This window comes from Lepisosteus platostomus, chromosome 11 (assembly GCF_059453375.1).
Source record: "Lepisosteus platostomus isolate fLepPlt1 chromosome 11, fLepPlt1.hap1, whole genome shotgun sequence".
NCBI lineage: Eukaryota > Metazoa > Chordata > Actinopteri > Semionotiformes > Lepisosteidae > Lepisosteus > Lepisosteus platostomus.
The window spans coordinates 1176111-1199790 of NC_142621.1; the positions used below are offsets into that span (position 1 = coordinate 1176111).

Consider the following 23680-nt stretch of genomic DNA (forward strand, 5'->3'; position numbering starts at 1 on the left):
GACCTGACGTCAGATCTCACTCCGGCGGCCCCCCCCTGAATCCCGCGTCCTCGCCTGCCGCTGTGGACGTGGACCCGGTGTTCAGCGCCGGTGCCGACCCGCTCCTGCTCGGGGCTGGCGTGCTCTGTAGAAGCAGCGAAGGGAGGCGGCGGGAGGACGGACGGAGCCTTTGAAGTTTTTCATTCAGATACAGTTACTCCAGGCGTGGTGACGTGCGGGAGAAACCCCCCAGCCTAAGAGCTGCCCGGTAAGATCCCTTTGTTTTACGGATGCTATTCTCTGCTAGCAACTAGAGGGGAAACGGGCTGGGACACGGGAGAGCGTTTTTTTTTAACAAGGGTATTTTGATACATTGTAAGGAAAGCACGAGGGGAGCTCAGTTTCATTTCTGTTTTTAAAAAGAGAGTTTTTTTTTTAGTTACACTGTAATTAACCCCGCCACCGCGGTCTCCTGTGAGTTGTGTTTATGTCACGTTTGAGCTGGGTTTTCGTGGGGACCCGGGAGGAGAACACGCGTGTGGCTCACTGTAAACATGTGCGGCTTGTCGGCCTTGGCGGTTTTGGATATTACTGTATTCGTCTTGCGCACGACTGAAAACTTTTGTTTCTTCCTAAAAGTAAGCGCCTAGAGGTCACGTTACGTCCTCTGCGAGCGTTTGCACCCGAAGGGAATGGAGAGCCACAACATTACGATACATGTGTACGTACGCACTAGGCGCGACAGCTGAAGAAAACAACTTTTGTTCCAAATTAACTTCAGACATGGACACCATTCAATCCATGTTAATATTGCAGTAACCAGCATAAAATGTTTTTTTTTTATTATTTGATCATTTTATCGTCAGGCTCGGTTGTGAAGGTGTTATTTCAGTCGGGTTTCTTACTCATGTGTTAATTATATGCTGAAATCCATTATAATAACAGGGGTTTCAATTCTCCTGGAGGCCCCTGGAGAAGAGGGGGGGTCAGGAGGCCGGCGTCCCCGGCAGAGGTTACACCCTGTCATAGCGGGGATAAGGAGGTCTCCTTGTTTTGTGTTTTTGGAGTGCGTGTTAGTGAAACACCCCGCCGTGGATCTGTGTTATACACAGCAGGGATAAGGCGACTGTGGAATTTGCGGAATTGTGGAGTTTCCTCCTGTTCTGTAGACACAAACACAGTGTGCGGTTCTGTGCGTGGCTGTGTGCAGCACCGCAGAGCTCAGAACCGGCAAAGAACAGCCGTCTCATCCATGGAATCTCAAACATCCGGCTTGATTAAGAGGAATCTCACCCGTGCAGCTTAAAATATCTCTAAAGAATAGTTGACATAAACAGGAACTTACAGATAGATGATGGCTTGAGTTCTCCAAATTGTCACTGAATAATACTTTTGGGTGGCTTCATGGTACTTGAAGCATGTTCAGGGGAACAGTCGCTGTAGAATCCTTTTACTAGCTGCTGTCACACAACATTTAAAGGAGTAATATCAAAACATTTTTTGTCAGTAATGCCAACACAAAAACCAAATTCACTTTTTGCCCTAATCTGGCTTTTCTTACTGGCCACGGCAGTTTGTGCTTTAGTATTGGGTGAGCTGCACACTGAGTGGATAAGATGGCGACAGGCCTTGTGGGAGACTGGAATTAGGGGTGGGGACAGCCTACTGTGTGTTTGTTTGTGTTTTTCTTTGTGAAATCTGAAACTCTGTAATGTCTCCTTTCATGGAGGCCAGGAGAGTATCTGAAAATCTGAATTTGCTTTCTGGAGGTGAAGGACACAAGGAGAAAATATTCAAGCCTTATCTGGCAAGGCTAACCGTGAACCACTTTTGAGGTTTGTTTTGTAAAAAAAAAAATCGAAAAGACTAATTTTTAAAAATAAAAACGGGGAATGGATTTTTAAAGTCTGCTGGAAAAAAGAAAAAAAATACATCTGAAAATGTAAATGAACGTGTTATAAAAATGGTAATTATCAAATCAAGCTCCATGCTTTTAGCACTGGGGTGACTGGAGAGCCTGTAGTGGTTTTCTCGATAAGGTCACCTTCAGCTCCTCATTTAAGAGGCTATTAAAGTCCCTGATAAAGAAAATTGATGGTCTCCTATCTCTCATGTTTAGACCTCCCACAGTGCACTTGGAGTATTTCTGTTCATTGGACCTCAAGAGAACCTCCATCTCCTGGTTCGGCACACTGAGGCAGTGGCAGAAGGGTTCTGAAACGGAACTGGGCGGTGACCGTATTAAAAACGTAAAGCAACATCCTCAGTTCCCTATTCTGTGAAATCTAAAACAATTCTGCTAACCCAGACGTTTTAATGATGCAGAAAAAGTGTTTTACTTTCATTTTAGACTAAATGTGCACACCTGCTGCACAGTTTAGTAAAACCCATCAACGTATTAATATGGTTCGATTGTGCCGTGTGTAATTACATTTGCTTTTAAGGATATAACTGAACCCTGTTAATGTCCAGAGAGAGAGAAGAGCAGGATTCCAGTTTTCAGTTGCAGTATAAATATTTAACTGAGATCGTGTAATTAAGAGCATTACTGTGTAGCTAGATCACTGTATTAGCTCTTAGTTTGACCCTTTAATTCATTCTGTATAATTATATATATATATAAATCAGTAAGAAATAGTGTATGTAAGTGTGGCTGTTTAGATTGTTAAAATAACTTTTTGTTACTGCTATGACAATAAATGAACCTCACAGAATTAATTATAGCTGCCACCTGTTAAGTCAATTTGTGTTCATGTTAGAATATTTCATCATCGAAAACACAGAAGGTGGCAATGCACAGACAGGTAATACTGTGCAATATAATGCAGTACTTTAAACTGTATAAAATATTAAATAATAGTTCTTTGTCGTGTTGAGTGTGGTTATGCAACACGCTGAACATTGTTGTCGGAGCCATGTTTATTCAGCTCTGAAGTGGTCGGTGTGGCTCAGTGAATGTGTGCCTCCGATGCTACTGTGCCACTCGTGAGCTCAGCAGCAGCAGCCTGATGAGGTGAGGCCAGGGCACCTCTGATGGACCCCGAGTCCGCGGCTTTCCTGCCCAGAGAAGCAGCTTCTAGAACCATGGTGGTCATACTCCCCACAAAGGAATGGGATCAACGGACTGGCCAGTTTTGAAGGCTTCTGTTCACATTTGTGTTCTGCAATGATCACTGCACGGTGCTGTGGTTACGGCAGGCGGTGTCTGGGGTCATCGCTGTGCTGTAGCGCGCGAGGGACGAGGGTGTCCTGGCCTGTGGCTTTGCGAGGAGTGGACTGGCCAGGGCAGACTGGATAGGAGCTCCTGAACTGCAGTGGCTTTGACACAGGAAGCTGAGCAAGGCCCCGGTGCCTGTGGTTTTTTTAACAGGGGGCTTTTTAAACGGTCGGCAGAGGACTACCAGGGACTCCACAGGGGTGGCCTGCCCAGTGTCTGAAAAGAAACCGCGGTGTGTTGCGGAGACAGATGTCGCCAAGGGGAACAGAAGTCCTCTGTGATCAGTGGGGTCTCCCAGGGGAGAGGCAGCCTCACTGAGCAGCTCTGCAGAGGGAGAAAGTAGAACGACACAGACAGGAGTCCCTGACAGCCTGATTGTGCTGTTGGGCAGAGCAGGCCCTGTTGAGGATAACTGACTCATTGGGTATTATTTATTAACCGAAGAAACAGCACTCATTTAGTGTTAGCAAGCTCATTTGTTGTAGCAGTTAATATACACAAAGGTCTTTTTAAAACCACTCTCAGTGCTCCTTGACAGTGTCCCGAGCTTAAACGATCTTAAATTCCCCGATGCTAATAGTCTCACTTAATTTATTTACTGCTCTTCGTTATGCTGTCATGGGAGATTTTAGGCAGATTGTATTTTAACTGAGGATTCTGGTGGGTTAGAAATGTTTGCTTTTGAAAACGCTTATCATTCATCAGCACTTGGGGCTTCCCCACCGAAAACTGCCCTTCCCCCCTCACGTGCGCCTCTCAACTGAGTCACTCACAGAGCAATGGGTTGATTAGATGGCATCAGCTTTTTTTTGGTGGTGGCAACTTTGTACCGTACTGTACATCCTTTCAGCTCTGGGAAGCTTCCAGAAGGTCGTTGCAAATGTTAGCGAATCCCCTTTCTAGCGCTTCAAGAGATGTCAAAACTCTGCTCTTATGTTAAATTAATCTTGACTCTGAGGGGAGAAGGATCCCTCAGTCACTCCTTCTTGAAAGGGCTGCCAACAGGCTCTTGCAAACGGGACTGATTCCTGAAAACTGTCCCCAAGTCCTTTAGGGTGAATTCTGTCTTCACAGGTTATTATCTACACTTTACACTCACAAATGTCAAGATACGTGCAGCTTCATTGCCTCCAAACGCACCATGGGTTATTAAAATAACAGCTTTTATTTATATGTGCTTTCCAAAAACCTGCCAAAAAACGCACAATCATCTTGCACTTAAAAGTAAAAAGAGCAGAGCACAGTAAAGTAACCTTTGAAAAGTATCCTTAAAAAGCTCTCGTGAAAGGTTGGATCTCCAAGCACGTTTTGAAATGTGTTTTGGAGCAGTGAGTTTCACAGACGTGGGGCTGTACAAGAGGGATAGTGCTATCATTCAGCAGAGGGAGAAAGCCTGAATCAGCAGGCTTCGGATTAACATCTGGACTAAATTCATTAAATAAATTCTTAAGATAACCTAGAGCTAGACTGTTCAGTGCCGTATGTAAACAGGACAACCTTAAAGTCCACTTGAAGAGTAATGTGCGCAGGATGGGAGTTTTAGCCACAGAATATTGGACATACTGAAGCCTATTTAGTACCTTCGATAATAACCCAGTAGTATTTAATTACATTTATATAGTGCTTTTCATCCCAAATGATCCCAGAACCCTTACCATACGGGAGGGGACCCACTTTATCCAGCACTGAAGTGTAGCTCCACCAGAGTGACAGAGCGGAAATAACTTTCAGGGAGTTACTAGTGTAACTTTTGGGGAGGGTGGGAGGTACAGGTCTGGCCAGGACACTAGAGGACACCTCGGCTCTTACAAACAGAGCCACCCAATCTTTAATGAGTCAGTAGCCAGGACCTTGGGTTGACCTCTCTCCCGCAAAAGACAGCACCTCCTGCAGCGCGGTGTCTCCGTCGCCACACAGCAGCACTGGTGTGGAAGTTCTAGTCCATGGGGAGGAGCGCCCCCTATTGGCCCAGCAACAGCACATACCGCACATCCCAGTACAGAGTGGGCCCACCCCTCCTGTAAGAGAGTAAGGCTGCTGTCTTACCGGCGTCCAACCGCGGTTCATTGAGTAAAGGCTTGGATCTGTATTTCTGCCCTTGCTATGTTAGCTAGCGTGAGCTCCAGATGGCAGCGCGGGGCCGAGGACAGGAGAAGAGGGAACAGAAGTCGCCTCGCGTGGCCCGGCGGAGCTGTTTTCTGACAGCCACTTCCTGCCTTGTCCTGTCCTCACGGAGCTTCAACACCAGGCGGGAGTGAAGCAGCGGCACTCCTGACGTCCCGGTGTTTTTTCCACAGGAGCCATGATTCCGGTGACGGAGTTCCGGCAGTTCTCGGAGCAGCAGCCGGCGTTCCGGGTTCTGAAGCCCTGGTGGGACGTGTTCACGGAATACCTGTCGGTGGTGATGCTCATGATCGGGGTGTTCGGGTGCACTTTGCAGGTGAGTGTGTGTCTTTCAGCTGGGACAGCACTCCCCAGCTCCCCTCTCCTAACCTGCTGGGGGCTCAAGGGTCCTGCCAGACTTATTGCTAACTGTTGCTCATCCCCGCAGACAGAAAGCTGAACATCCACAGGAGAACTCCAGCTTCATTGAGAAGGCTTCCCAGCAACCACAAGCTTCTCCTTTTTCCAGGCACGTTCCTTCAGGAGGGCTGTAGTCACGACAGGGGTGTGACAGTGCAAGCCTGTTTAGATTCACAGGTTTTCTGAACCTGAATGTTTTCCAGCGCAGCTAATATCTGATGCCGCTGTCTTTGTGAAGTAATCTTGTCTTGCATCGCACAGAAGCTGAAATGGGATGTGTAAGGACAAGCATGCAAGATCCAGGATGTGTCAAAGCACCGATGCTTTCCGAGTGCATGAAGTAACAGAAACGCAGAGTTCGGGTTCAGGGCAGCGAGCGGCTGGGCTGAGGGGGAGCTGAGCTGGTGGGCAGATGGGATTGAGTTACCAGATGATAGTTGAGTAGCAGCACAGCTGAGGTGAAAGCGGACGACAGGGATTCCAATTTCTCGTGCGTCAGCTCCGCCGGGCAGTGCGACCCGGGCGCTCCGAGCCAGGAAACGCGGGGCTGGAGGGAGCAGACGGAGCGCGTTGCCCTTTAGAAACCCGCGTGGCCCCCGGCGAGGGGGGCAGCCGGCCCGGGGCTGGGGAGGAGGCTGGGAGGGCGCTGGAGGTTCACAGCTGGACGAGGGAGCTGGAGGTTCACAGCTGGACGAGGGCGCTGGACGTTCACAGCTGGACGAGGGCGGGGGTTTCGGCGCAGGTGCCTGAAGCCGTGAAAGCCCTCCTTGCAGACGCTCGCAGTCGGTCTGTTTCATCAGTCCCACTGGCCATCTGGAGACTTGTGATTGAGGTCTGAAGCTTTTCAGGACAGGAGAGTTTTTAACTGTTTTAGAGAAAACGCAATAGTCACTGAAGGCCTTCCCCTGATCTCCTAACGATGTCGCGGGTCTGAGTCATCACCATTTCCCAGTCAGCAGCAGCTGGGGTATGAAGTCACCTCTAATCCAGAGGTTCCCAGCTCTGACCCTCGCAATTCTGAGGTATAAACAGCTCTTTGCCTGGGACGATGTTTAATCGGAGCAGAATTCTGCAGGAGGGTCCAGAGCTCCAGAAGTCCCAAATTGGAAACCTACTGCTCTAAACCTTGTGTGGTGCTGGCAGTCACATGTCAGGAGAGAACTTCACTGCTCTGAAGCAGCAGCAGAAGTGCTGGTTGGATTTAACAAGGAATTCTAATGGCTAAATATTTTGCTGTGATGTACACGGATATAGACTGTTTCAGTACTGATGTACCACATCAGTGTGACGGCAGACAGCTTCACGGAGGTCCTAATAATTTACTTCACTTTCTTTTATCTTACATGCTGCAGAGACTTAAATAGAACTAAAGAGAGGAAAATGGTTCCATGCCTAGAGGAATCTGAGTGATGGAGAATTCAGCGTGAACCGTTGAAAAAACATCGACAGGATGTGGGCTGTGTCAAATCTTATAAATACACAGCAGTCAAATAAGAGCTCAAAAGCATACAATAAAATTGTGGCATTTCCTGTGATACCCAGATGAATTGTAAGGTTTTTGTTTTCTGGAAACTCTGTTCAGCAGAGCAGCATATTCCGTTGAGTTTTGCTACATGTTTGTTTTTTCAAGTGACTTTTGCTGCTGATTCATTGTTTCAAATAATGCCTAGCTGAGGCACAATGGACCCCAAAGCAGATGGTACGTGTGGTTTTTTGGGACATTTTAAGAGCAGCTGTTTGTTGAGGATATATGTATGAATAATTGAATCTGCAGGATGAGTGATAGATTCCCAAGCCTTCCAGGACTACAACTGGCAGACAGAGCAACAAGGAAAAGGCTACAGAAAACTGACTGTGTTCTTCTTATAGATTTTCTGGAAATAGTGCAAAACCTTGAAATACTAAACCACTGGCTGTGATTGGGGAAATACTCTTGGTATGTGTGAATATATATGTATATAAAACAAGGGTCACTCAGGCTAATACTTCTCATTTAAAAACAATCCTTTGACAGGAAGGTGCTTAGAATTAAACTTGTCTTATTGCTGCATCCAAAATACTCCTGCAGAGCGCTGCTCCTGCCAAACTATTAGGCCTGGTCCTTGATTACATTGTGACTGAGAGTAAAACTGGTATGTGACTTTATGGATGATCCTCGTGCTGTATTTCTATATTTGCGTCAGTGAAGGTGAAAATAAATTGTGGACTTTTTATGCAGTGCTCAGTTTTACAGTTTATAATGAAATTGTAAGCCTGTGATTTAAAGTAGGAGGGTGCACAAGTGATTGACCATGGTTGGGGTTTGACATCTGCCAGAGCCAACCAAAAAGAAGGAAGAGTTTGGAATAGGCAGGCAGGTTAATGGATGTACTTTTTGTCCAACTGTCTTTGAGTGAGTGTGGCTCCCCCTGGGATGTACAAGTTCTGGTGCTTCTCCTTGCTTTTGGCATCAATATTTTAAATGTTTTCACACAAGAAGAACTGAAACACAGACACTGAGATTCAGTCTTACACATAAAAGACATCCTACAGATACAGCAGCAGCCAAATCCAGCAGACAGTCACAGTTGTAAGTTTGGTGGGAACTAGTCAGACCTTTTGTTTACTTTGGAATACAGATTTATTATCAATAAACTTGTTTTTTACTCGGCCCTGAAACTACTGTCTTTTGGCTGTCTAGCTCTTTAAATATAATGTTGAATTACGGTCATCTTAAGCTCTTCACAGTGGCTAAATATATTCTTTAAGTAAAATAAACAGGACTGCGTCAGTGTTTATCATAACAGAACAAAGGAAATCTGTTCTTTCTCAAGGCATCTGGGTGAATTGTTCAGCTTGAAGTTCTGTTTGCTGAGTTCCTAAAGAGTCTGTTTTTAAAAGACATTGAAATCTATGAGAAAGAATATTGGTGTGGAAGTCTATGTGGAAGTTGTAGGTCTTTAGTACAGATTAGTTCAGTGTTTTAGCTGACACAAGCTGCATTGCTCTGTTTAAGTGCTGTGGCTCAACATTATTATTTTTTTAAATCTTAGCCTGGTGTTCTTTGTAAGAAATCATAAGCAACTGAGCATGTTTTTCTTACCGAATCTGTTACATCTCCATAAACTACACGTGAAACCAGAGTTCTTTTGTGGGCTACGCAGAAAAATGAGGACAGATGTTTTGTTTTTTTTTAATTGTAATGATACCGTACTTGATTTTCAGCATCTATCTGTTTTATCTTGTGTTTCAGGTAATGCAAGACAAAATCATCTGCCTTCCCAAAAGGATGTCCACGCCAAACCAAACTCTCCTCAACACAAGTACTGTGGTTCCCCTAGAGCCTCCCTTAACAGTCCCCAGTCCAGCCTCTTCTGTGCCAAATCCCCAGGAAATGAGGGGCTTGAAAACCAACCTGGACCTCCAGCAGTACAGCTTTATCAATCAGATGTGCTACGAGAGAGCACTGCACTGGTACGCCAAATATTTCCCTTACTTGGTTCTGATCCACACTCTGATTTTCATGATGTGCAGCAACTTCTGGTTTAAGTTCCCGGGATCCAGCTCCAAAATCGAGCACTTCATCTGCATCCTGGGAAAGTGTTTTGATTCACCATGGACAACCAGGGCCCTGTCGGAGGTGTCTGGGGAGAACCCGGAAGAGAAGGACAATAAGAAAAACAGCCTGAGCAAGTCCGCCGTGAACGTGTCCGTCACCGAAGGCAACCTGGTGAAGACCCAGTCCCTCAAGTCCATCCCGGAAAAGCTGGTCGTCGACAAGCCCGCTGCGGGAGCGCTGGACAAGAAGGAAGGAGAGCAGGCCAAGGCTCTGTTCGAGAAGGTCAAAAAATTCCGTCTGCATGTGGAAGAGGGAGACTTGCTATACATCATGTACGTCCGCCAGACGGTGCTGAAAGTGCTGAAGTTCCTCATAATCATCGCGTACAACAGCGCCCTGGTGTCGAAGGTGCAGTTCACGGTCAGCTGCAACGTGGACATACAGGACATGACTGGCTACACCAATTTCTCCTGCAATCACACCATGGCACACTTATTCTCCAAGCTCTCCTTCTGCTACCTGTGCTTTGTCAGCGTTTATGGATTCACGTGCCTCTATACCTTGTACTGGCTGTTCCACCGCTCCCTCAAAGAGTACTCCTTCGAGTACGTGCGCCAGGAGACCGGGATCGACGACATCCCCGATGTCAAGAACGACTTCGCCTTCATGCTCCACATGATTGACCAGTACGATCCGTTGTACTCCAAGCGCTTTGCCGTGTTCCTCTCCGAGGTCAGCGAGAACAAGCTGAAGCAGCTGAACCTGAACAACGAGTGGACGGCCGAGAAACTGCGCCAGAGGCTGCAGAGCAACGCCAACAACCGCCTGGAGCTGCAGCTCTTCATGCTGTCCGGCCTCCCAGACACCATTTTCGAAGTGACGGAGTTACAGTCCCTGAGGCTGGAGATCATCAACAATGTCACCATACCAGCAGCCATTGCCCAGCTGGAGAGCCTGCAGGAGCTCTCCCTGTATCAGTGCTCTCTGAAAATCCACTCCGCAGCTGCCTCGTTTTTGAAAGAAAACCTGAAGGTCTTGAGAGTGAAGTTTGATGACAGCAGGGAGCTGCCAACTTGGTTGTACACTCTGCGTAATTTAGAGGAGCTCCACCTCATCGGGTCCTTAAGCCCGGACATGTCCAAGAACATCACCCTCGACTCCCTGCGTGAGCTCAAGTCCCTCAAAACCCTCTACCTGAAAAGCAATTTCACCAAAATCCCCCAGTCCATAGTGGATGTGTCCAGTCATTTGCAGAAGCTCTTCGTCCACAATGATGGCACCAAGCTGGTCATGCTGAACAACCTGAAGAAAATGGTCAATCTGGTCGAGCTGGAGCTGGTGCACTGCGACCTGGAGAGGATCCCTCATGCTGTCTTCAGCCTGACCAACCTCCAGGAGCTGGACCTGAAGGAGAACAACCTCAAGTCCATCGAGGAGATCCTCAGCTTCCAGCACCTGCGCAAACTCACCTGCCTGAAACTGTGGCACAACGGGATCACCTACATACCTGAGCACATCAAGAAGCTGACAAGCCTGGAGAGACTCTACTTGAGTCACAACAAGATCGAGATTCTCCCTTCCCACCTCTTTCTGTGTAACAAGCTCCGATACCTGGACTTGTCCTACAATGACATTCGGTTCATCCCACCCGAGGTCGGAGTGCTCCAGAGCCTTCAGTACTTCTCTGTCATGTGCAACAAAATCGAGAGCTTACCAGATGAGCTCTTCTTCTGCAAGAAGCTGAAGACCTTGAAGCTTGGAAAGAACACTCTGTCAGTGCTGTCCCCAAAGATTTCTTACCTGGTTTCACTGACGCACTTGGAACTGAAAGGCAACCACTTCGAAGGGCTGCCGGCCGAGCTGGGCACCTGCCGGGCACTGAGGCGTAGTGGGCTTGTTGTGGAAGACGCCTTGTTTGAAACGCTGCCCTCTGAAGTACGAGAGCAGATGAAAGCAGAGTAGCTCGCTTGCTTTCTGCAAAATGCCAAATGTCTTAAACTGACAATCCAGACTGTCTGTGTGACATTTCAAATTAGTTTATTGTCAAACTACAATTTATCATTTGACTTTTTTTAGTTGAGTTTATTATGTTGTTGACATCAGTTGTTTCGAAGAGAGTTCTGTCGGTATACATGTTTACTGAACTACATTTATGTGTTTTCATATTGCGTGTCCTAGATATGAATATTGGATCACCACTTAGCTTCAGTCTCCAAAATATCTCATTTCTCTTTTGGTTTATATTCAAATCTGGTAAGGTTTTTTTAATCAAATAATCAGGGCTGTTACACTATGCAGAAACTGACATATAAAGAATGTTTGTTCAGCTCGGCCGCTTTCAGCTGCTTGGTGGAAATGGCTTCTGAACGTGGGTATCTTCTGTTTGGAGTTTGCGTGTTTTACTGTGCCTGCCAGGGTATTCCACTTATTCTCTGGTTTCTTCCCACCTCCTAAAGAGGTGTGGACTGGTGAACTGGTATCTCTAGACTGACCCTGTATGTGTGTGTGCCCTGTGGTGAACTAGTGTCTTGTGATGGACTGGTGTCCTGTCCAGGGTGTGTGTGTGTGTCCTGTGATGGACTGGTGTCCTGTCCAGGGGGTGTGTGTGTGTCCTGTGATGGACTGGTGTCCTGTCCAGGGGGTGTGTGTGTGTCCTGTGATGGACTGGTGTCCTGTCCAGGGGGTGTGTGTGTGTCCTGTGATGGACTGGTGGCCTGTCCAGGGTGTGTGTGTGTGTCCTGTGATGGACTGGTGTCCTGTCCAGGGTGTGTGTGTGTGTCCTGTGATGGACTGGTGTCCTGTCCAGGGGATGTGTGTGTGTCCTGTGATGGACTGGTGGCCTGTCCAGGGGATGTGGGTGTGTCCTGTGATGGACTGGTGTCCTGTCCAGGGGGTGTGTGTTTGTCCTGTGATGGACTGGTGTCCTGTCCAGGGGATGTGGGTGTGTCCTGTGATGGACTGGTGTCCAGTCAGGGTGCACTGAGCTGCAGCTCTTTCTCTCTGGGGTTGCACATGTACTGTAACACTCAACTGTTTAATTTCATTCTTTTTTTAAACATGGTGATACGATATCCATATCTAAGCCATGAATTTCTGAAGAGGCTTTAGAAATCACACTGAGTACTTTTTAATGGCGTTTCAGTATTTATTTTTGTGTTCCTAAAGCAAGTGACTGTCATTACAATTTCACTCCTGTTTATCCAAATATTTATGACAAATACTATTATCATATTTATCACGTATGTAAGAAACTACTACAGAGTATAAAGTCAAGGCGTAGTTTTGCACACCAGATAAAGGGTGATTAGCTGTGTAGTTAGAAACTGTTGATCTTAGATTCAAAATACAACGGGCTACCTGTAAGGCCACCTGTCTTCATGTGTCTCCCAGCCACACAAACCTCCTGCTGATCCAGGACCTGTCATTAGGGGTGTTAAATGTTATCTGTGTTTCTTGTAATTAATTATAAGGGAGACTACCTCAAGGCCGGAATGACAGCCAAACTAGTCTTCTGTATTCTCATCTCAGGTAGTCTTTGACATCTTGCAAAATAATGTCTGTAAAGCCTTGTGCATGGTTTATTCTTCCAGTCTTTGTGTCCGTTCAGTACTCGTGTCCATTTGCGATGGTGTTTATTCACACCGGTAGTGTTTAAATGTCTCAATGCCGCCTTAACCACATGTAACACTGAGTGGCCTACAGTCAGGACAATACCACGCTGCCTTTCTAAAGTAGTCCTATTTTGTATTATTTTCATATACAAGTAAAAATGAAGAAATACAGCTTCAACAAATGAATTGTCATAAGCTGCTCGAACATGTAAGATGCTGCCTGGACACTTTTCTTGCTGACTCTTTTGAATTATTGCCTCCATGGTTCATTATGTGAAGGTCTGTGTGGCCAAAATATTGGCTGAAACTGACTGGATCAGTTGTTTTGAAGGACACACCTGGCTTTGTGCTTGAATGACTTGAAAAAGAAAAGACAGGAAACATCACTGCTCCTCCAGTGTCTTTTTGGTAAAGCATGAAACATCCAACAAACTGTAATTTAGACAGATTAGACAGACAAGCACCACACACAGCAGGGTGTTGTCTAATTGTAGTTTAATTGTGTCAGCCGCTGTTTCAGATCGCATTTAAAAGAAACCCTTTATTTAAAAGAAATACTGCCACCAGCAGTGACACATTTGATTTGACTCATCAGACTGGGGCGGAGCGGTGGCTCTGTGGCTCAGGATCCGTCTCTGTGGCTGGTGGGTTGCCAGTTCGTATCCTGCGGCTGGCAGAGGAATCCTACTCCACTGGGCCCCTGAGCAAGGCCCAGCAGTAACCCCAACTGCTCAAGGGGCGCTGTGCAAATGTCTGACCCTGCGGTCTGACCCCCAGCTTCTCTCCCCCTGTCTGTGTGTCTCATGGAGAGCAAGCTGGGGTCTGCGAAAAGACAAATTCCTAATACAAGAAATTGTATATGGCCAATAAAGTGATCTATCAGATTAAGCGATTCTCCAGCTGTCTCTGTACAATGTGCCAACCAGTGTGGAGAAGTGGAGAAGGGAAATATGTAGTGTGGTTAGGTTTCAGGGCAGAAAATCGGAAGGCAGTGGAATGGCAGTTCATTTCCCCAGCCATCTCCTTCTTAAATTTTCCTGGATGAGTCATCTTTGGTGCACTTTCAAAGGACCAAGCTGTTACAAGGCCATTAAGCAGAAACAAAAACACCTACAATAGTTTTGCAGAAAGATGAGTTTTTATATTCAATAAACTGGTTTGGATAAATTGCTTTTCTGCCACTCTGACATCACTTCCTGAAGCTAGGATTTTAACACTGTTAAACGTTTTAGTATTTTGTGTCTCTGTATTTAAACATATTCCAAGTGAGGTTGCAATTTTGTTGAACCAAGGAGCAGTACCCACAGTATTAATTTTACAAAACTACAATTTTACTACACCTTTGATTTTTTTATGTTATCTTTTTTAAAGCATTGGTATGAGAGGCATGTTAGAAAATGTTTTCGTAAATGTTTATTTTTAGCAGTTTCTGTGCTCTTGTTCTGAACAATAAAGAGTGATTAATGGAGAATCCTGGTCTGCTGAGTCTGGAACCTGGCGGACAGCAGCAGTCCTCTGAGGGCCATGGGCTGCCCTCTCTGAGCCACAGCAGACACACCCAGCAGCGCAGAGAGCAGCTCCCATTCCTTCTCATCCTTTTCACGACCTGAAATGGCAATTCAGAAATACTGGTGATGACTAAAATTGCTTGGGAATAGGATTGAAATAGAATTTCTAACCTTAAGAAGGACTTTTTTGGTAGAATACCAGCTGTGATTGTAAGAATTCCTCCACCTTCATCTCCATTTCCCCCTCTGATATAGTGCCTTATGATGTGCGTCTCAGTCCAATACAGTTCTTGGTGCAGAGTGCTGTGTGGCTGTGTGGGCTGAAAGTCCTCTTGTCTGGACTTGCTCATGTTCAGATGTACGCTGACCGGCAGGGGCCTCTGTGTGGCCCTGTTGTTAAGAATGCAGTTCTCGCCGTGTGAGCTGTGTACAGGTATACACAACGCTGTAGTGCTGCATGGGGATGAGTCAGAATTCAGTGAAACACGCTGGCAAAAAAAGCAATAAAACACACTGATTGGAACCATTTTTCTTTTGCCTTTGCTACTGTCATGGCATTTGCCTTCCTTTTTTTCTTCCCTTTTACAGATTTTGTTTTAGGCTGGTAATGAAGGGTGTTTGCTACATTACCACCTCGTGGACGTGCTGGGCCCTGCTCTGTTTTACTCATCAGGCTTGCCCTGGCACACGTGCCCCCTGGGCTGGGACAGTGTCGTTAGTGCACGGGCTCCCACTGGAGCACTGCGGTAATGACTGGGGTGTGCGCAGGAAGCTGTTTTCTTCTGAGTGGCCTGCTGGGACACTGCGTGACCTTGGCTCCTGGCCGGGGGTCTGTCTGGTTGGGTGTGTCCAAGGAAGCAGAGAAGTGACGGGTCAGGAGAGTTCACTTCCATGCTTACAAGCACAAAGAATCCGTCTCTTAGTGTCTGAACCTGCGTCTCCTATAATCACGTTTCTATTTTAGTTGAGTGATACATTTTACATTGCGAACCGCTGACCTGTGTCACCACATCTGCACCTACACTGCTGCAAAACCGACTGGAAAGCTCATCCCCCTTGACTTTCACGCCGGTCGACCACTCTCTCACCACAGAGATGGGGGGAGCTACACCCAGCCCTACTGCTGAAGCTCATACCCTGGCTTCTTTCAAGAGACATTAGCTACTAGCACCCAAATGAGCTCAATGAACCTGGTCTGAGCAGCTGGCCCCTGAGGCAGGGCCCCAGGTCCTGTCTGACACACCTGTCGTACACACAAACTGCGTTATGGCTCAGAGCGCAGGGCACGTAGTGCTGCCAATAACAGTGCAGCTCAATACGAGACAGCGCGCTGTGTGATAAACACGTCTCGGCATGTTCCAAGTAAACTGCTGCACACGTATGTAAGGATTTTACATTACCTTCAGAAGGTACCCAGTTAAGATTTGGCATAATTCTCTTGCATTTTGCCACAAGGTTAAGTGTTGCGTCATTTTAACGGGTAGCAAGTTTCTGTGGTATTTGGCACATGGGTAGCGAGGGCAAGCAGTTAAGTGCAAGTCAGTTATATATGTTTGCTTTTACAAGTTCTTTGTTTTTTTTTTAATCCTGTGTTTAATCCTGGGGATTGAACTCAGGACCTCGCAAGGGTAGAGTGAGTTTTATCAGAGCTGCACCCTCCCCGGGAATCTCACAGCCTTGAAACTTCCAAGATCTGGCCAAGTGGCACCACTGCCAACTCTGCAGCGTCACTAGTGCCACAGCCTGGCGGCCACTAACAGCTTTATAACTAGCCTGCGTTTCCCCGATCTGGTACACGGCAGCAAAAAAACCAGAGAAACTGGGAACACTTTCCATCTCTTTTAATGATGTTAAAGTACCTCTAAGCACATCTGGACAACAGGCTACAGCAGTTATGTGTACATAACACTTTGTACTGTAGTTACTGTGGTACCATCACGATTACTATTAATGAGCCTGTAGAGGCACTTTTGAAGTCGAAGCACTTAGATTCTTTTTTAAAAAAAGCAGACCTTGCATTCCTGTTTAGGTGAAGTAAGCAATTGCTTCTTTTATTACTTCCTGAGTGCTTTACAGTATTGTTGTGTTAATTGGGCTTTAGGACATCTCTTACTATTAGATCAGCGGAAGGACAGATCTGTTGTTTTTTTCTGTGGCTCATCACAAAAAGAGCTGATACTAAATATACATGAGAAACTGTCAGGGTGCAGATGTGAGCTAGCTCAGGGCTAGCTCTGCTTTTGCCCCTACCCCTCCTTGTGAAACTGTCCGCTGATGGTTTAAAAGTGAGGTTCACGGTAACAGGGAAATACAGGCGTTTCCAGTGGAGCACCGTGTCTCCAGAGCCCTGGACAGACTCCTCCTGCTGTTTGGGCACTCTGTGGAGACGCCCCTCTGCGCTGGAGCTACTGTATCAGCAATAACAATCCTCTTCGCTGCCGAAGAAAAAACATAATGAAAAAAAATCAGCTCATGCAAAAAGAGCCCCCAGGAGACAGCGGGAAAGCAGCAGAGGTGGAAAGAGTGTGGTTGCTTTCTGAACAGAAAGTACAGTCAACTGCGGGCTGTTTCCGGACTGCGCCAAACCGAAATGAAAATCCACAGGAAATTGACGAACGCAGACTGCTAAGTACTGCTAATACCCGCAAAATAATACCATCTCACCAAACCCAGGTTCACATATTCTAGAGACATTTCTGCATAGCCTAATAATTCGCATATTCGCATATAAATATAAAAAAGTCCGGGGGGGGGGGGGGGGGGGATAATTCCTATAAACTTCATAACAGAGACCCTGCTAATTAAAGTTTTTGTCGTGGTACACTGCGTTAACATAAGAATAGGTCAGTCTCACTGAGTGAGCTAGGCTACAGTACAAACAAAGCACAATAAGAATATTCTGCCACATTTCATGACTGGCGGTTTTGCTGGTTTTTGACGGTCGGTGTGCAGGACTCCACAAGGGGCTAGGTGGCAGTGTTGTTGAAGAGATTGCCTTGAGGTCAGTAAACAGTTCAGCTCGCCACACCATCATCACAAAGACACACATAATCAAATTATTTTGATATCGCATCTTTATAAAAATCACCCCCAGGTGTTTTACGTACAGCCTTGCACGTTCACCACGCCTGTGGTGGTGGTTTCACTTTTACTTGCTCAGAGATTATTTTTAAAATTCACTTGATAGTTTCACAGTTGCTTTTAAAGACTCAAAATGAAAGAAAGTCTATTGTTATCGTTATCACTTCTGTTTTGTAAGAGATATCGGTTGAAATGGTGGGAGCTCACTTAATTTGCTTTAACTAGAGATCGCTCAGCCAGATGTCCCTTATTTTCTTTATTATAAAACATTACTAGGGGTCTTCAACCTTGCTCCTGGAGAGGCCCAAGACACTTTCAGTTGAGTAGTTCACATCATTTGAGATTGAATTGTAGAAGCCATTCAGTCTTCACGACCCAGAGTAATTTTCTAACCGACTCTTCAAATTCAGGGGTGCGGGGAAGTCTGAGCCTATCCCAGCAAGCAACTCTGTTGAAGCCAAAACACAGTTCATTTAGGAACAGACAGTAGATATTGGGGTTCTGAAGTACCTCTTGAATTAAACCCTTGATGTCATTTAATTGTGCAATACGATGTTCATTGTTTGCTGAGGAAAGGAGGAAGGACACTCAGAATTTCAACATTCGTTCTGATCTTCATGCAAGTCAGAGCAATAGGAGAAAGAGAAGAAACTGTAGCGAGCTGTAACTATGGTGCCTTAATCAGCACACACTTTGCATGTTTCTATTGTTATTCCAACAAATCTCAGCCAGCATTTACACATCTGAAGATCTTTATTATCAAGTCAATCAGCTAAGACTTCTATGTAAAACGACTCTCAGTTTTTAACCGTTAATCCAGCTGAGCATTTTACTGGAGCGCTCTGAGTAAAGCACCCCGCTCAACGGCACAACAGCACCGCCCCACCGGAGACTGGATCTGAGCCCCCAGATTCCCAGCACGATAAAACGTTGATTTCTGTTGTCTGAGTTGCTTTACTTCTTTACTACTCACAGGCAGGAAAAAGACTTCCCTGTTTGCGCCTGTTTGCCACACTTCTCTTGGTGTTAAACCAGTGAGATACAAGACTCTGTGCACTTGCAACATGATAGGAAATGATGTGTTCAAAAAAGCATCAAAGGCGCAGCTGAGCTGCCGGAATGAAAGATGTGAATCTTGCTCTTGGATTAAAACACGTGGCCGGGTCCATCAATCTTCGCCATGGTCTTTCATCTGGCTTACTTAACAAGACATGGGCTCAGACAAGACTGAGCATGAAAAACCAGGAGCCAGGCCAGCCAGATTCCTGAGAAACTGTGGAAGGGGGTTGATGATCAAGCGGCTCAGAACCAGAAACCTCCCAGATTATGGCTGCTGCTATAATGGAAAAATACACCAGTGTATGAAAGGGAAGAATAAATCCTTTCAGCTGAAAGGGGAATATAGTTGGCTATTCAGGAAGGGAATGTCAACAATTCAGGATCTTCATCGAAAACCAAGCCAGACAATAAAAAAGAAAAAAAGACAGAAGTCAGAGGTCAGTTATTTATCAGATCAGCCATAATCAAAAACTGTAAATTCCTGAGTAAAGCAGTTGACAGGGGCTAATTGTACTTCAAACTCCTGCTGTTCCGTTTATGGTCCCACAGGCTTGCTTGTTTTTAAAGGTATCTCGCCAGATCCCCTGCGGTTCTGCAGACAGAACAGCGGCTATATGTGGAGACCAGCAGCTGCGGGAAAAGCTTGTAAAGTGAGGGGACCTCAGGGCCTCAGCCTCGTGACTGTCTCTGTTCGTGCGGTCCGCAGGGGAAGAGGCAGTAAAAACACACCCTGGACGGGAGCCGCAGATCTCCTTCTGCAGGCTTCACCTTTGATTTACAGCTGTCTGAGCCGCTGTGTTTCAGAGGACAGGCGCACAGCCAGAAGCTGACAAGCCGAAAAGTACAAAGTTCTGACTGCGGGAGTTTCAGCCGTGACAATTCCCTACTTAACCCGACCATCCATAAAGCTGGAGTTAGTGTTTAAACGGCTCTTTACTTCATGAAAATACTACTTCTACAAAAGACATTGTTCTTAAAATACAATGTCATCAGTTCATGAAATATTGAGTGTTACCTACAGGAATACAGAATGAATGTGGTGTGAGTGATATAGTCCATTCCAGGACCGAAGTTGGCCGCGGCCCCAGACGTGTCCCCTGGCAGAGAGGGGGCCCACAGTGGCCCAGGTCAGAGGTCACCCCAGCTGAAGAATCACACAGGGTCACGTTAACACAACCCGTTCAACTGAAGGCCACCGTGAGGTCAGACAGGGCGGGGCAGGGCCAGGGGACATCTCTCCAGAAATCCAGTCCGATGCGGACGGTGAAAGGATGATGAATTAACTGCGGTGTGCTGGGCAGGGGCGGCAGATGTTTTGTAGCTGGAGGTGGGGGGCGATTACCCCTCCTCCCCCGATCACCCCTTTCTAACACCCCCTCTCAATATGGACCTTGCAAAAAACAGATGTTTAATCACTGAGATGTAAAATTATTGCATAGCACTCCTCGTCTCCTAGTGATTGATAAATGTCAAAGCTCTAACCACAGGTCAACAGCTTCCCTGTAAACTGTCTGAGCGGCGTTTTACACAGGCCGAACAGAACAGCATCCAGCTGGAGGCAAGGAAGGAACTGCAAACACGGGTAAAAAGGGACATTTGAAAGCAATACTTACAATACTTTTTATTTTTAAACCAACAGAAGAACAGCAGATGAAGGATGTCAGAGTCGAAGATGGGAAACATTCACATAACGATGAGGAAATGGCTGATGTATTAAATGAGTATTTAACTCAGGTGCTCACCAAGGAAGAAATGAACAACAGACCTCTTGCTGAGGAAAGACAAAGTTCTACACTAAGTAATATTTACACAGATAAGGCAAAATGTTATGGGTACTAGTGAACTTAAAATAAATCTCTGAGAACAGAGTGTATGTAATGTTATTAGATTAGCACTATAACAGATGTCATTCATAGACCATTAGAAAAACTCTATGACTTGTCACTCTAGACAGGGGTCATGCCCAGGGAGGGGGGAATTGCTCATGTAGTAGATCGATAGGGTGAGAAAAATGAACCAACTAATTAGGTCATGTAAGATTATGGAAACAATTATTAGAACTAAACTAGAGGATCAGCTGTAGTGAATGAGATTTTAGGGTATAATCAGCATTGATTTAGAGAAGGTAGGTCTTGCTGAACTTGTATGGCAACAGCTGAGACAGATGCAAACAGAACATTTTATGTGTTACATTTAGATTTTCAGAATGCTTTTGAGAACGTTACTCATAACATATTCATTGTAAAATTATAGGTGTTAGACATCCAAGGAAATGCAAGCATTTGCATGACATACTGGTTAATACAGTAGATAAAATACAGAAAATACAAATAGGGGGTGAACTCTCAAATCAGGATGATTTAATTAGGGTTGTACCTCAGGGGTCTGTATTAGGACCTCTGCTCTTCCTCATTCATATCACTCAAACTTTGCAGAAGACAGCAAACAATGTAGAAGCTGCAAAGGAATGTCCAGATGATTTAAACAAAATTCAAGACTAGGCACACAGCTGGAAGATAGCATTTAATGTGGACAGGTGCTGCGTGTTACATCCAAGTAGCAGAAACATTTTTCTTAATCAAATTAATATTTCAACAAATCTTTTGCTTTACATTTTCACAGCTCTAACACTTTGAAAGCAGCATTTGTGAAGTTCATTTTGTTATTGACTGAAGCCTTATCTTGAACAAAGGCAGAAATCTGCCTCCAAATGCTTGCTTTGATAAAAAAAAGTCAATATTGCTGTAGCAGTATTCACATTACAGTTCTGGCTTCTGCTATCCTTTCCTGCAGCATAACAGAGTGGGTTCATGAAAAGGTTCTCAACAGAGCTTGTCTTATTTGTCGCAGGGATAAATATATAAAAGGTACTGCCTGAGAAGCCATTCCTGCTCACTACAAATCACTCTTCATCATCGGCTACAGGAAGGGTCATCCTTTCTGTGCTTCCTCCATTAATTAATCCAAAGATCTCATCTCATCCGTTTTCGTCAAAGAATCCGGGGCGCCGACCTCCACAGCCATGACTGGGTGGCCTGTCGCCTGTGCCCTCTGCACGCAGAGGTGCTGCCTGCTCTCAGTCTCCCACAACCCCTGCATAGAGCTGCCCCTCCCAGCAATACATCACTCGGCATCTGTTCCCATTCCAACACTGCTCCTGTGCGTGTGCCGTGCATCACTCAGCTGTTCTAAAAGAAGAACGGAGGAGGATGGTGCAGAGCCTGCAGGTCCTGTTGGGAGTGAGCGTTCGGCGTCCGAGCTGGGGGGGACAGCGCAAGCACAAAGCCAGGCAAGAGGGCAGACTGCAATCACAGCCACACTCGTCCCTTGCTAAAGAGATAAAGGACTGCAGTTGTCTAGATACTTATCATTTCTACAAGATGTGTGTTAACAAATGCGCTTGTTTTTTTGCGCTCTTGTGTGCCGTATTACACAGATGTGCTGCGGGTTTTATATTAATTGCATTCAGGAGCACGATGAACAGGGGCTGGAGCTTTTAGCAGACGGTGACCCGCTGACAGAGTGGTGCCATAGCAAGGCCATAGCATGGTCAGGCTTATTGCCTAAATGCTGCATTAAACTAAGCAGGAGTTCTTTTCCCCCCAGCCCAGGCCGATACCCTCTGAGCTGCCTGTAGTCACTTGCCTCCAGCCCACGCGACAGACCATCCAGTCTGAACAGGTTTAGACCTGCGCTTGCAGGCAGCTCAGCTCGGGGCATCGTGCCAAGAACTGCATAACATCCCAATTACAGGGCGATCTGGGAGCTGGGAGCTGGGAATCCTCCTCATCAGCATCCAGCCCTGACTCTGCTATCTGTGTTCCTCTCAGTCTTCCTCTGTGACACAGGGGCCCTCCTGCCCCCAACGCCGTCTGGCCGCAGGCTGCAGCCAGGAGATTAGGGCGCCCCCCGGGGGTCCCACACTTTCACCCAGACCCTGCAGGGGGGTGAGACCTCACAGCTACGCCCCCCGCACACCTCACAGGGTTTCATAAATAAAGTGACACTGTGTGGGCAGTGTGCGATCCGCACTGTACAACGCTCCTGTGCTGAAAGACGAAGCATCAGAGGGAAGAAGGCTGTGTTTTCTGTGCTGAGTGATCTGCTCGTGCTGAAACCCATTCCCCCCGGTCCTGGGCTGCGTCCCTGGAATTCTCCACCAGCCTCTTCTGGCCACAGTCCACTGACTTGCAGTGGCAGATGAGGCCGAGTCTTTCTAATCCTCTTACTTGGAGTCAGGTGGTGTGTTAAACTCCTGTGCGCAGGGCCCAGGTGGGTCTCTGTCTGCATGCCAGTGACCCGCCAGCAGAGTGACCAGTACTGTGAGCTCCGGCTCTGCACCACAAGCAGGAAGGTCTGCAAACAGATGGTCCCTGAAGTCTCCATTTTTTTAGCTTCAAAGCATCAAGCAGTTTTTGTAACTCTCTCTCTCTGTCTCTTCTGAAAGAGTGTGTGCTTTCTGCTTGGCTGCTGAACTGGACCTCTTCTTTAAAACACTGGTCAGCTTGTTGCTGAATGGCAACGTGCCCCTGAGTTAAGGTGTGAACACTAAAATGACTAGGCTACATTTTTATCAAAGATAAGACGACTAATTGTTACAACTGCTGATTTACGCTGCAGTGGTAATGGGAGTAGGTCAGTAGTGTATTGTACTGTAAAGCAAAACAAGAAAGCAAATACAGCCGAGCTCCACCTCTAGAGCACATTGATTAATCGCTTTTAAACTGCAGTATCAGGGTAACTTTGACAGGGCTTTCAAATAAGTTGTGTTACATGAATATGTCAAATAAGAATGAATGGTTTCAGATAAAAAGACTTCACATCTGTTTGCCAGCCAGAGAACCGCTTATCAGAAACACACACTGGTAAACCCTACACCACCGAGACATGTGTAGATGATGGAGGACTGCAGACATGTCAGCTGGTCAGATTTCTCTTGCAAGTGCAAGCAAATAAAAGAGCACCCATACAAAAATATTGAACCCTAGATGTTTTTATTAAGTATTTTATTTTCTGTTTGCTTTCTCCAAGTCCAATCCTGAGCAGGGAACACCTGGTTGGTCCTGAAAGTGGTGCTCCTGGAGCAGAAGGGGGCACTGGATTTTCTGGGCCACTGGGCCATTGCTCTCAAACCAAACCCCCGTCTGGTGACCAGGGCCACTGT

At 46.3% G+C, this 23680-nt stretch overlaps 1 protein-coding gene and 1 long non-coding RNA gene across 5 annotated transcripts; both read left to right on the forward strand.

The window, feature by feature from the left end:
- The first annotated feature begins 107 nt into the window (after window positions 1-107).
- lrrc8c (leucine rich repeat containing 8 VRAC subunit C) lies at window positions 108-14903 on the forward strand. Of its 4 annotated transcripts, XM_088597684.1 has the most exons (3): window positions 108-247; window positions 5494-5636; window positions 8952-14903. In XM_088597684.1, exons 2-3 carry the CDS (start codon window positions 5499-5501, stop codon window positions 11217-11219), a joined length of 2406 nt encoding a protein of 801 aa, XP_088453810.1. In that variant the 5' UTR covers window positions 108-247; window positions 5494-5498; the 3' UTR covers window positions 11220-14903. The 4 variants fall into 4 exon arrangements, with proteins under 4 accessions (XP_088453810.1, XP_088453812.1, XP_088453813.1 ...); XM_088597686.1 differs by lacking the exons at window positions 108-247; window positions 5494-5636 and adding an exon at window positions 5751-5828; XM_088597687.1 differs by lacking the exons at window positions 108-247; window positions 5494-5636 and adding an exon at window positions 5944-6551.
- A 1804-nt stretch (window positions 14904-16707) lies between these two features.
- Window positions 16708-20382, forward strand: LOC148651712 (uncharacterized). Its single transcript, XR_015925138.1, has 2 exons — window positions 16708-18953; window positions 20156-20382. It is a non-coding gene; the product is annotated as an uncharacterized LOC148651712 (long non-coding RNA).
- Window positions 20383-23680: the final 3298 nt, after the last annotated feature.

Bases quoted from the DNA above. Each gene is read 5' to 3' on its own strand.
- lrrc8c (XM_088597684.1), top strand. From the start codon at position 5,499: ATGATTCCGGTGACGGAGTTCCGGCAGTTCTCGGAGCAGCAGCCGGCG. The intron at 5,637-8,951 runs GTGAGTGTGTGT...CTTGTGTTTCAG, and splicing joins TGTTCGGGTGCACTTTGCAG to GTAATGCAAGACAAAATCAT.